The sequence below is a fragment of the Archocentrus centrarchus genome, chromosome 21 (assembly GCF_007364275.1).
Source record: "Archocentrus centrarchus isolate MPI-CPG fArcCen1 chromosome 21, fArcCen1, whole genome shotgun sequence".
NCBI classification, from domain to species: Eukaryota; Metazoa; Chordata; class Actinopteri; order Cichliformes; family Cichlidae; genus Archocentrus; species Archocentrus centrarchus.
The window spans coordinates 853365-867308 of record NC_044366.1 but is presented as its reverse complement, the minus strand read 5'-3'; the positions used below and the strand labels follow the sequence as shown (position 1 = coordinate 867308).

Sequence of the window (13944 nt, the reverse complement as noted above, 5' to 3'; positions counted from 1 at the left end):
GAGTGTACCGGTTCGCCTCCACCCTTCATCCTGCCCTCCTCACACAGCAGCTGAAGCTTTAACCTGAAACGAGCTCCTGATTTCTGCGGCTCGGAGGAGACGATGCATCAGTGCAGCCGCTGCACACACTCACGTAAAAAGCATCTCAGAATAATCATATAACGTTCAGTTAACAGAGAAATGTAACCAGCTACAGGGCTGTTAATCCCTGAGACCAACGTCCAGGACTCACACCCACGAGGACGCGAGTACGAGCCTCACAGCTGCATGCTGGAACCACAGAGGAGTTCACTGGTCTGATATAAAGCAGGAAATGATTCTTCTTAATGATGCTCATCAGTTACCTCCAGAATCAAACACCTTACTGTCACTGCCTGCAGGTCAGAGGGTCGCTCTGAACTCAGGTTTCTGTGGAAACTCAAATCAGAGAGAGAAACATGTTCGAGGTGTTTGAACCAGCAAACAGGAAACAGCACAGTTTAAATATTAATCATAAACTTTGTATTCAGAAACTTCGACTGCTTCCCCTCCTGAAAGTTCTCCTCAGTATGGAGCTCCAAGCTTTCTGTGGGCTGATGGGAACGTTTGGAGATGAGCTGATGGGACATCGGATTAATGTGACAGTGTCTGAACAGCCCGAGGCGTCCCGCTCACAGCACTCCGACGTTCCCGCTCGGCTCTCGGACGCCTCGGAATGCCAAAATGCATCTTTATTTGTTGCCGTCAGAGTTTTCCTTCACACTGATGTGACGGGAGGAGCTGTGACCCTGCCGACCCCCATATATCCATTTAATGATGTCACTGAGCCAAACTGCAGGCACTCTGACAGTCATCATTATGATCTCAGCTCTGCAGCAAACAAGCAGCGGAGGTGGTTTCTGATCTTCCTTAAACTGCAGTAACTGAGGAGCTGCAGGTTGTAGTAAAACAGGAAATGAGAGGAACTCCTGAGTGACCAGGATATGTCCTTCAATGTGCATATTAAACATATGGAGGACTGCTTTCTTGCTTTAACGTATCCATCCAAGTATTTTCTTCTGCTTATCCAATTCAGGGTGGTGGGGGGTGTGGAGCCAGTCCCAGCTGTCACAGAGGGAGGGGCAGGGTACACCTGGGCAGGTCGCCAGCCTGTCGCAGGGCTGCATCTAACATTAGAAAGATCCTGTCTGAGTGATGCTGACTGTAACCCATCGTCCTCACAGGGGGTCGTCTCACTGTGGGTTTCTCTGTGTTACTGTAGGATCTGTACCTTACAATAAGAGGTCACCATAAACTACAGTAATTCAGGTCCATCTGTGGAGTAACTGGTCACGTGGGGAGGCCCAACCACAGAGTGTCCAGGAAAGATGGCAGTACCCCAGTGACATCACCCTTTGGTTTGTGATGTCACATTTTGAAGCCTGAGTATTTTCACTGTCTCCATCTTGATGTTTTAAAACCGGATGTGATGAGTGAGGGGGTAAACTATGTCTTCTACATGCTCATGCAGTACAGCTTGTCAGTCACTGCGTAGCCCCGCCCTGTTTCCTTTTTCCTGCTTCTTTGTGACTCTAATGGAGCCAAAATAAACTTCATGTTTTCTCCAATCAGACCTGAAAGCAGCGACTGAGACCATAAACTCATCACTGAGCAGGAGACCTCTGTACAATCAGAGCAGTCGCCCCCTGCTGGTTGTTAGAAGGAGTGCAGGTTTAAGGCTTCGTCCCTCTTTAATGAACAGCAGGATGTGCTGTTACCTGACAGGTGAGTCTGAGTTTTCTGTGTTTACAGGTTTACAGTCCAATGACGGGGAGGGCCGACTGTGTGCTTTCGCCAGCAGCCCCCAGGGGGCGGAGCCTGTTCCTGCTAATGAGCAGAGAGGAGTGGTGCAGGAGAACGGCACGATTCGGTGCAGCCGCGGCTCCCGCTGCTATGGATTGTGGGAAAAAAAAAGCAGATGGGGAAATGCACCTGTTGAACCAAGGTGAGCTCATCAGGTTTTGTTGTTTCCAGTTTGGGGTTTTCTGGGATTTTTTTTTGTGCTTCTTCCTTTGTTTTGATTAAAGTTCGGTGCCGGTTTCCTTTCAGGGTGTTGGACTCACCAGCAGGAGTGTCAGGGCGACCGCTGTATCCTGGTAACAGCGGCGCCTTCCTCAGTGCAGGAAGCTAGCTATCGTTTCTGCTGCTGCAGCCACGACCTCTGCAACGCCAACTACACCGAGGCCCCGCCCACTGCTGACACCCCCGCCCTGAGGCCGATGAAGACGGACAGCCGGGACGAGCAGACAGGTGACTTCACCAAAAAGTCCTCAGATGTTCCAGGAAAGTCACAGGAACGCCGCTCGTGATTGGCTGATAAAAGGACCAATCACTGATCTCCTTTTTTCTTCTTAATAAGTTTAACTGAACTCCATTAAATACTCACAGCAGAGTAACCATAACGAAGAGGGGAAACATGGCCGATGATTAAATAACCACTGAGGAACTGTTAATGAGAACAAAGTAAGAACAATAAATACAGAAAGCATTTATTTTATTATGACACTGTGGTTTGTTAACATCTAACTTCCTGTTAGCTTCCTCATCACTGACTCAGGTGCCGTTTACACAACACCGTTTTCATTTTGAAACGGTGTCGTTTTGATGCGTTTCGCCCTTCCGTTTACACGACAACGGAGTGAAAACGATGTGTTTCGGAAACGGGGTCCAGAGTGGAGCGTTTCAGAAACGCACCGGCTTGCGTTCACGTGTAAATGCTTGAAAACCGGGGTGATTTGAAAACGTGTGACTCGCACATGCGCACTATGGTTGCAACGGCCACAGTTTTTCACGCACGCGCAACTGATAAACAGCACTCGCGAATTCACGAGTGCTTCTTATGCTTTTCTTGTGTTTTTACCGTTTTGTAATTCATCGTTGTGTGCAGCAGCGATCCAACCTCATCGTCAGTCCACACAAAACCTCTCACATTGGCCGTTTTGTAAGTAATGAACAATTTGCCGCACTACCTACTGTGTCACTCCACGCATGCGCGTCTTGCGTAAACAAACTTTGCAAAGAGAAAACCAACGCCAACTTGTGGCCTGGCATGGGAACTACATCGTTTTCATCGTTTCACGTGTCATCGTGTAAACGCGGATCGTTTCTGAAACGCATCAAAACGACACCGTTTCTAGTGAAAATGGCATCATGTAAACGGGGCCTCAGACTCAGAGAGGAAAATGTTCCTTTGATCCACCCAAACAGCAGAGGGCGCTCTGCACGTCCTCAGCAACGTTCTCTGAGAGTCTTTCAGCTCTTCCTAACAAACTTTTTGGCTCTGGGGCCACATTGACAGATGGGCGGGGTCAGCACCAGATCCATACGTATCAAACATAAACATAAAAAAAGGCATTACGGTGTTAATACTTACCTGTTAATCCTCGACAATGGTTATAATTATGAAATGATTTGATTTGGGCAGTTCTGTACCAATCTTCGGCGAGACGGATTAAAAAGACCAACGGGCTGAGTGTGGCCCACGGGCCGTAGTCTGCACACCCCTGGTCTAACTGAAACTCAGCTGGCCATTTTTTTCTGTGCTGAAAAAGTCTCAGTTTACCCATAATTCATTGTGCCAGTAATAATATATCTAAGTGAAGTCTGCTCTGTAGAGCAGCTGCAGCTCAGATCAGTGCAGGATTCATGTGATCTCCTGCAGCAGCACAAAGACTTCTCTGTCTCTGGGACTATATCATGTGACCCGATTTGCTTTTAAAGTCGATGATGTCATATGCTAATTTTAATGTCTGTGATGCTCGCAGGTACAGTCTCCTCTGAAGGAGTGGGACAGGGATTTGTTTTTCTGTGCTCTGAGTAAAGGTGTGTAAATCTGGTCTTTGGGTCGTACGCTGTCACTGTGCACGTGCAGCCAAACAGGAAGTCGGTCTGACTTTAGTTTACACCCAAATTTCCCCTCTGTGGGACAATAAAGGCTGTTTCTTCTTCTTCTTCTTCTTCTTAAAACATTCAGTTTCAAACTTTAGCTCAGGCTCCCCTGTCTTTACCCTCAAAGTGGAGCCGGTCTCAGCAGATGACCCCCCCTCCCTGAGCCTGGCTCTGATGGAGGTTTCTTCCTGTTAAAAGGGAGTTTTTCCTTCCCACTGTCACCAAGTGCTGCTCATAGGGGGTCGTCTAATTGTTGAGTCCTTACTGGACAGGAAAAAATACCTGCAGGCGACTGTTGCTGTCATTTCTGGAGTTAGAGGGAAGCTGCAGCTGAGCTGGTTGGAGCTGTGACCTCTTCGCTGTCAGTGCGGTGGCTGAGTGCTGACTCAGGGTTGGTCCTCACAAAGACACAAGTACAAATGTGTGTGTCACACGGATGATAATGATGACATCATAACCCCACAGGTCACCAGCTGAAGCCAGAGGAGGCGGCGCTCATCGCCCTGGTAACCATCGCCATAACAGCTATCCTCATTGTGGCGCTGTTCCTGGGATACCGCATGATGAAAAGTACGCACACACACACACACACACACACACTACATCCTGAAAGTGTTTGAATCACCTGCACCGAGGAGCTCAGGTGCTTTTTCAGTTTAAAGCAGGTTTCCTTAAAAAACTCTGCACAGATGTTCCCACAGCTGCTGAAGTTCACCCAGCTTAGATGTTATTGAAGTGAATCAGGATCAGGAAAGATTTTTACCACTGTGAGACGTTTGGTGTCATATCATCACAAACACACATCGGACTGAAACGTGTCAAACATCGTCCTGATGTCCTCAAAAAAACATGACAAACTGGTGTGGATCCAGAGATCCTTAAAGATTCAGGAGCTCAGGTCTTATAACATGCGGAGGGAATTTTCCAGCTGGGTGGAGGTGTGTCGCCTCAGGATAATCTCAAGACCCACAACAGCCAAAACTTCCTGTGTTCCTTTTAAACGGTCCCTGTAAACAGGAAATACCTTCTGGCCTATCAGCTGATTTGTATTCAGTTATGAAAAGTTGAGAAATGATGTGTGTGTTTCGCGTGTGTGTGTGTGTGTCCTTAGGAAGTGGAAGTCACACCAAATGTAAACACACAGACGTGATTTCTGACCTCTGATCTGAATACAAACATGAGATCATATTCAGAAGAATTTTGTTGTAGATGCTAAATTTATCTTTATCTCAATGATTGGAGTGTTTTATTCTTTCTGTATGATAAACAGCTGTAACTATAACTATACTCAATAAAGAGTTTCCGGTTCTGATCTTCTGCATCTAAGTGCTTTCTACGGTCACACGCCGAAGAGCAGATCAGGAGCAGCTCAGGGTTCAGCATCTTGCCCAAGAGCACTCTGGCAGCAGCCTGGGATCAAACTACCAACCTTCTGATAAGGAGATGAGCTGCTGTACCTCCTGAGCCTCAGCTGAGACAGCATATAAATATTACAATTTATTTTTGCACAGAGCTGATTGTGGACTTCTTTTTGTATCAGTTCCAGTCAGAACAGCAGCAATAATGACACTAAATAATAATGATGTATGAACATTAGTTGACACCCTGCAGCCATGTTGGTCCTCACACACAGCGCCCGCACACTCAGAGGGGTCATGTGATTCATAATTAATAATGATTAATAATCAGCTGTGTGTGTTTGTCATTCAGGGAAGCACAAACATCATTTGTCTGCTGTGGATGTGATGGAGGCAGCAAACGCCGAGTCCTCCATCGACCTGGACAACCTGAAACTGCTGGAGGTACACACACACACACACACACACACACACACATTCACACACACACAAGATAATTTTCCAAGACCTTGGCTTTAAAATTCAGGTCAGTATTATTATTATAGCATCAACTCACAGCAGCAGCCATCTACAGTCACTTTCTAGGGAGAATCTCAATGAAAAACTGCTGGAATGCCCCTTTAACAGAAGAGACAGGCATGCTGCTCAGCTCTTGGTGCAGGCTGTGGTCATCTCGCGCCTTGATTATTGTAATGCAGTATTAACGGGCCTTCCAGCCTGTGCTATTAAGCCATTACAGATGATCCAGAACGCAGCAGCACGTCTGGTCTTCAACTTTCCAAAACAGGCACATGTCACCCCACTGCTCATTGAGCTTCATTGGCTTCCGGTTGCTGCTCGCATCAAATATAAAGCCTGCACGATTGCCTATAAGGTGATGACAGAACAGGCGCCCCACTACTTGCCCTCGCTCCTGAAGGCCTATGTTCCATCTCGGCCTTTGCGCTCCTCAACTGAATGTCGCCTTGCTTTACCCAGCATCCACCCAAAGCAGTCCAGACTGTTCTGCTCCATAGTTCCCAGATGGTGGAACAAGCTGCCTACCTCCACCAGAGCAGCTGAGTCCCTCACCATTTTTAAAAAACTCCTAAAAACTGAGCTTTTTAGAGAACACCTGCACTAAGACAATTAACTCTGATGTATATAGACATACGTTTTTAATGTGCCATTGTTTTTTAACTCTTTTAATGTTTTAATTTTGTTTTGGCTTTTTGTATTATTGTATCATCATTGTAAGTCGCTTTGGATAAAGGCGTCTGCTAAATGTAATTCAGTAAAGTAAAGAGTACAGTTTGCTGAAAACAGTCAAAGGAATTCCTTAATGTTTGATTCTTCAAGTGAATTAAATGTAAACACATAAAATCTGAAGGTTTGAGGACCTAAAATGGAACCCTGAGGAACACCACGACTCAGATTTTCTGTTTCTGTCCTCTCCTTGCAGCTGATTGGTCGAGGCCGTTACGGCGCAGTGTTTCGTGGTTGTCTTAATGAGCGCTGCGTGGCCGTCAAACTCTTTAGCTCAGCTAACCGACAGAATTACATCAACGAGCGCTCCATCTACTGCCTGCCGTTGCTGCAGCAGCACGACAACATCGCCCGGTTCCTGACCGCAGATGAAAGGATGACAGCTGACGGACGCCCGGAGTTCCTGATCCTCATGGAGTACTACCCACATGTAAGTTTATCATCAGCCAGGGCTGCACGCTGGCTGAAACTCTGCCCAAACAGCTTTGGTTTGGTTTGAGAGGTTTCTATAAGCTTTATGAACCTCTGCTGAAAGTGTGGGAGGCCTGGAAGCAGGATAATGCTGGAGTGAAGGATTTGGAGAAGTCATACAGCTGCTGTTTGTCAACAGTGACCACAGTTCCAACTGTACTGGAGAACCCAGAGAGAACCCACATAGAAAGGCCTAGCTGGGCCACAAAACCTTTTGGTTACCACTGCAGCATTTTACTGCCTGTAAGTTTGCAGCCCACACCTGCAGCTTTCTTTGGGCCACATTCCATTCAGTTTTATTTAACACCAAATCAGAACAGTCACCTCACGGTGCTTCATCTGGCCTGATGATCCTCACTCAGAGTGAGTCTGGCTGCTGCACTTCAGCCATTGGGCAGACCTACGTGGGCCAGCCTCAGGTGTGTTATATTTGGACCGGAACATGTTCTAGTGACTGAACTGTGACAGCAGCAGCTCAGATGAAGCTTTCTGAGGTTGTGCTTCTAACCCAGGGGTGGGCAACTCCAGGCCTCGAGGGCCCTGAGCCAACACACCTGAATCACATATAGAAGTCATTAGCAGGACTCTGGAGAACTTGACTGCATACTGAGGAGGTAATTCAGCCATTTGATTCAGGTATGTTGGATCAGGGACACATCTAAAACCTGCAGGACACCGGCCCTCGAGGCCTGGAGTTGCCCACCCCTGTTCTAACCCCAGCCCTCCATGTTATTGCCTGTAGCCCCCCCTCACAGCAGACTTCACACATTTAGCTCCTCCACTGTTGCACTGCGGTGTAATGAGCTCTGCAGCCTGTGGGGGCGCCAACAGCAGCTTCGCACGTCTCACGGTTCAGCTGTCAGCCTTCACCTCCTCCCTCCATTAGTGCTGTTATTGTGCTGGAAGAAGGCGCCTTCACGCCCTCTTCCTGTCTGGAGCCGCTGACCACACACAGATTCGTCTGTCTCAGTGAGGACCACGTCCACATGCTGGATCCCCAGGAGCAGAGCCCTGAAGGTCTGCCTGAGCAAAATGTCCTCATCATGTCCTCCCAGGCACCAAAGCTCACACCGGCCGTCACACACACACACACACACACACACACACACACACACACACACACACACACACACACACACACACACACACACAGATGGGGTGATGTCTGGTCTGGTGGGTTTCTGCATTCCTCTGCAGCTGTCAGACAGTAATTACCGGCTTAACTGTCTGCTCTGTTCACACACACACACACACACACACACACACACACACACACACACACACACACGCACACGCACACACACACACACACACACACACACAGAGAGAGAATGGTTCATCTTGAAGAAGACTGAACATAAACATGAAACCAGCACTTTAACTGTCTGCAGTCTATAAACTTCACGCTTTCATCGTATCTGGTTACACTGTGAACCTACGGAGGACTGAAAGTGCCACAATAAACAAATGACTCAATAAAGAAATGAATGTGTCATTAAATGCAACCAAAATAATAAACTGTTGGTAATAATTTTAAGATGTAACATTAATTGATACCTCTTATTTATTTATTTATCATGTATTTATATAATTTATTTATAATAATGTCAGGTTGCTGTAGTCTGAGGGAAACTGTGTTTGGTGTTTCCTCTGGACAAAGGAAGAGGCTAACAACAGAAAGTTGGGATAGTCAGGGAGATGAAGGCAGTGGATGGGAGTGCTGGGAGGCCGGGCAAAGAGAGGTGGTAGAGGTAAAGGATCACACGGAGGATCCTGAAATCAATTCTAAACCTCACTGTGAAGCAGTGAAGAGAAGCTAAAGCTGGTGTAATACCAGCCTGTGAGGAGCCTCACAGCAGCAGTTTGAACAAGCCTGAGACGGAAGTGGGATGAAGAGGGATGAAGCTGAATGGACAGGATTAGAAATGAGTCCATCAGAGGGACAGCTCAGAGTCAGAGAGGCTGAGATGGTTTGGACATGTGCAGAGGAGGGAGGGTGGAGATACTGGAGCTGCAGGCAGGAGGAGAAGAGGAAGACCTCAGAGGATGGAGGATGGAGGTTCATGGATGTAGTGACGAGGGTTTAACATGTAGAGGGTTGGAGTGATGCTGGGATAGGGGGAGGTGGAGGCAGATGATGAGCTGCACCTTTCTAATTTAACAATGACGAGTGTGGAGTGACAGACGCCATGAACAGGTGCATCGTTCTCCGCCCCCACAGCTCACCTCTGAATATGATGTCATTTGATGCTCTGAGAATGAGACCTGAGCAGGTTTTAACCCTGGTTTACACACCTGAGGGGTAACTGTGTGTGTGTGTTTCAGGGCTGCCTGTCTCACTACCTGTCTCTCCACTCGGTGGACTGGCTGACCTGCTGCAGGATGACTCACGGCGTGACCCGAGGCCTCGCCTTCCTGCACACCGAGCTGCACAGAGGAGGTAAGACGGCAGAGTCTTCCTCGCTTTCTTCATCGGCAGCTTCAGTCACAAACAGGAGGAAATGGTTCTCGGGGACTATTTTCAGTGGCGGATTAATCCATGTGAGGAGTGTCTGTGCCGTGGTGCTGCTGCAGCGCAGAGAGCACAGTGGCACCCCCTGCTGGCGGAGCACAGTTTTTGATGAGCGTGTGTTTGTGAGGATGGATGTTCAGATATCAGAATTTTTATGATACAAAGTTAAATATTTCATCATCAACCGATGTTTGATAAAAAGAGAGCATTTTTTTCTCTTTAATAATAAAAACATTAAACACCAGAGTTTCAAACCAGGATCAGATTCTTGTTCCTTTTTCTGCTTTTCATATTTTTATTTTCAGTAAAAATATGAAAACATGGTGAAAATCTTTTTGCTTTGTTAAGCTGATTTATGGTGTGAACGCTGCCGTCGGCGAGCCGGCTCCTCGGCTCTGGTCTTCGTCTCTTCCTGTTTGTGCTTTTACTTCCTGCTGTCTGTTTGTTTGTTTACCTCCTGCAGTGTAAACAATAAACAGCTGTAACCCGTCTGTCTGCCTCCTCAGACCAGCACAAACCGGCTGTCGCCCACAGAGACCTGACCAGCAGGAACGTCCTGGTCCGAGCCGATCTGTCCTGCGTCCTCGCCGACTTCGGCCTGTCGATGAGGCTGACGGGACCCCGGCCCTGTCGCCCTGGAGATGACGACACCATGGCCATATCTGAGGTCAAAGTTCATGAACTTGCGCCACCTGTGCAGGTGGTGCTGTTGTAGCATGAGCAGGAGGCAGAGCTGACAGGTGGTGTGTTTGTGTGCAGGTGGGGACGGTGCGGTACATGTCTCCTGAGGTTCTGGGCGGAGCTCTGAACCTCAGAGACTGCGAGTCGGCGCTGAAGCAGGTCGACGTCTACGCCCTGGGTCTGCTGTACTGGGAGAGCTTCAGGAGGTGCTCCGACCTGTTCCCAGGTACCCACCCCCACACTGTGTGCTTCCTGTGACTGTCAAAATAAAATCCCACAGTATTTGATGTGGAATAGAAAGCATTAATGCTATAGCCAGTGATACAAGCATCTCAGCTGACATTATGTAACTGCAGAGCCTGTGTGTGTGTGTGTGTGTGTGTGTGTGTGTGTGTGTGTGTGTGTGTGTAGGGGAAACAGTACCAGAGTACCAGCTGGCGTTCCAGGCTGAGCTCGGGAACCATCCGAGCTTCGAGGACATGCAGACCCTGGTGGTCAGAGAGAAATACAGACCCAGATTCCCTGAAGCCTGGAAGGAGAACAGCCTGGTCCGTCTAACAGTGATGGCATGAAATGAACCATAAACGCTAACACAGACATTTACTGACCGCCTGAACTCATCAGTCCTGCTTCTCTGAAGTTTCAGTGACGTAAACAAAGATCAGCTGTTTGTTATGTAAACATAGCCTTCCTCTGACTCTGTTTCAGCTGCTGCGCTCGCTGAAGGAGACGATGGAGGACTGCTGGGATCAGGATGCTGAAGCTCGGCTCACGGCTCAGTGTGCAGAGGAGAGGCTGTATGAACTCACACTGCTGAGTACACACACTGCAGTACACAACCACAGGTACACACAGCACCACAGGTACACACAGCCACAGTAAATGAAGGATGGATTTCCTGACCTCCTGTCTGTCTCTCAGGAATCTGTCTCATGGTCGCTGGCCTCCTCACGGTGGCTCCACCTCCCCCTACATTGAGGATCTCCAGGTGGGTGTGGTCAAAAACCTCCAGGGCGATGGCCACCAGGCATCAGTCATCAGGACAACCGCTAGTGGAGCAGAAGGTGGCGAGAAGAACAGGAACTCCATCAACTACGAGCGGCAGCAGGCGCAGGTAGAAGTTCAGCCGGCGTTGATGCTCACCTGAATGAGCTGTTACTCCAGACGTGTCTCACTCGCTCTGTCTGTCTGTCTGTCTGTCAGGCTCGGCTGTCCACAGACAGCAGCATGTCGACCACCACCAGCCTCACACCGGCCACCTTACTGTCCACCATCTCTGAATCTCACCACGCAGGTAACTAACAGTCACGCTGATGTTCGAGGAGGAACCTGACATCAACCTCGCTGATCTGGAGGCAGCAGGAAGCTCCTCTGTGAGGGCAGAGATGCTGCTGTGACCTCAAACAGCTGTTTGTTGACAGAAATCCTTTAGTGGTGTTATTGATGCTTCAGCGTGGGGCTGAATTGTTTCAAATGCTTCTGTTCCTGCTGTCCTCCAGGTGGCTCCGTACCCAGTGTCCCAGTGTGTCTGCATCTCACAGAAGAAGACCTGGAGGCCACCAAGCTCGACCCCAAAGAGGTTTTAACCTTTAATTCTTTTTTCAGCTTCAGTTCCCTCCATCTAGACACACTAACATCTGCCAGCATCTGTATCTGCAGGTGGATAAGAACCTGAGGGAAAGTTCTGATGAAAACCTGATGGAGCATTCACAGAAGCTGTTTGGTTTGGAGGCACAAATGGGCAGCGAGCTGCACCTTCAGGTACGCGGTGCTGACGTATTTACGCCGTGTGGCTGCTGGTGAATGAACATCTCAAATATCCTCCTGCTTATTCCCGTTTTTCCAGGTGAACAGCGTGGATACTCCTCCTTCCTCCTCCATCCACCCACTCCCCAAACAGCAGAACCTGCCTCAGAGGCCCACCAGTCTCCACCTGCTACCCAAAGTCAAGGAGAGCGGCTCCACCTCTTCACGGCTGAAGCTGGGGAAGTTCAAGTCCAACCACCGACAGGTACGAAGGGATTCTGATCGGTATCGATTCTGATCGGTATCGATTCCTCTCGGCGCGCACCCAATGAGCGCAGCAGGGAGTTTGTTCCAAAGCAGCAAGCCACTGTCCTTTTAAACCATCTGTTGCTACATTTAGTGGCGATGGAGGAGAGAGATGGAGGATAGAGATGGAGGATATTCTCACATCAAAATCTTTAATTCATAACTTCCAAAACTGAAGAACTTCCTGGAAGCTGAATCTGAGCATCAGTCTTTGGGTGCAGAGAGCTGCCGTGTTCCCCGATGAACCGACCATCTGATCACATTCAGGTTCTCCTGTTTGTAACTCTCACTAATCGATAACATTTTATATTTCAGGTGGAAACAGGTGTTGCTAAGATGAACACGGTGACCGTTGCTATGGCTGCAGAGCCACACCTGGTAACTACGGTTACCAACAGTGCAAACATGAGAAGCGGTGCTGCAGCTGGGAGAGAAGTCCTCCCCATCACAGTGGCCGGCAGCAGTTACAGCGCGGGCGTCCCCACCCTGGTGACTAACGGTATGATAGGCGGAGGTCGAACCAACCCAGCGGGACCGCAGGTGGAGGAGGAGGAAGAGAAGATGGAGGGAGGGATGAGAGGAGAAGACAGCCGCCTGAATCTGCTCAACTTCAGTCCTGATGAACACGAACCCCTGCTGAGCAGAGAGCAGCTTCCTGCTGAGAGCGAACCCCTTCCTCCTCCCGCTCTTCATCATCACAGCCGGGCTGGAGGTGTCTTATCGGGACGAGGGTCGAACTCCAACAACAACAACAACAGGCTCGCTCTGGCTTCATCAGCTGAACCTGACCTAGAACATAAAATTCAACTGTCCTCACTGCAGGCCCCTCGCTCCACCCATGCTAGGAGTGACGGTGTAGATACAGGTCCACGTTTCCAGGAAGTTGCTGAAATGATGTTGACCCCCAAATATACTCAAAATTCAAAGGACCAACCAGTCCACTGTCCTGCCACTGCTAAGCTCCAAGGCTGCAAAGATCCAGATCCTGACTCAGCAAAAACTAAACAAGGAGTGGGTCCAGAAGCTCCGGTAACCCAGGCCCCACAAGCACCTGAAGCCCCAACCCCAATTACAGAAGCCTTAAACTTAGATACATTAGTCCTCACTCCGAAACCTTCATCACCAGAAACTCTGCGGTCTCCAGTCTCAGATCCAAGACCTAAAGCCTCAGAGCCAGGAGCTTCAGCTCTAGAAGAGCAAGCCCAAGAAGATCCAGCTTCAGGATCTCAAGATTCAGACACCACAGCTCCAGCAGAAGCTTCGGCTCTGCAAGGTTCAGCCTTAGAACCACACACACCAGGTCTGATGCAGTCCCAGGCGGGACAGAACAAAGCCAGGAGGCCTCAACGCCCCTGTTCCCTGGACCTGTCCTCTACCTGCATCTCCACAGGTGAGTCAAGATGTTCTTCACTTTCTTTGTTTTGGAGCTGAACCTTGAACCAAATACTTAGAGCTTAAAGATGTAACTTTAACATTTCCGTTATCGTTTATGACGACATGAGTGCACCTGTAACATCATCAGGAATGTTTTACTCTGTAATGACGTGCAGAGGCGGTGCTGACTCACTCGTCCTGAGTGGATGGTGAACAGACCCGATCCTGATATCTGTCCTCACCATCGGAGTCTTTTCTCGTAGCGGACTGTGACTCAGTCCAGACTCGGACCCTCGCTCTCTTCAGCTCAGACGAGCTGTGCTTAATGTTCGAGGTGCACCGTTG

The 13944-nt window shown here is 48.8% G+C and overlaps 1 protein-coding gene across 1 annotated transcript in view; it reads left to right on the top strand.

Annotated features, from left to right (window-relative positions):
- Positions 1–13944, top strand: part of LOC115800526 (bone morphogenetic protein receptor type-2-like) — a 37851-nt gene that overhangs the window by 18516 nt on the left and 5391 nt on the right. The window contains 17 exon segments of the mRNA XM_030757950.1: positions 1771–1925; positions 1927–1963; positions 2068–2268; positions 4372–4476; positions 5617–5708; positions 6706–6939; positions 9306–9420; positions 9999–10159; positions 10252–10399; positions 10585–10721; positions 10882–11018; positions 11095–11287; positions 11377–11467; positions 11673–11752; positions 11833–11934; positions 12020–12184; positions 12541–13615. Of these exon segments, the coding sequence (XP_030613810.1) occupies positions 1771–1925; positions 1927–1963; positions 2068–2268; positions 4372–4476; positions 5617–5708; positions 6706–6939; positions 9306–9420; positions 9999–10159; positions 10252–10399; positions 10585–10721; positions 10882–11018; positions 11095–11287; positions 11377–11467; positions 11673–11752; positions 11833–11934; positions 12020–12184; positions 12541–13615 (3228 nt within the window).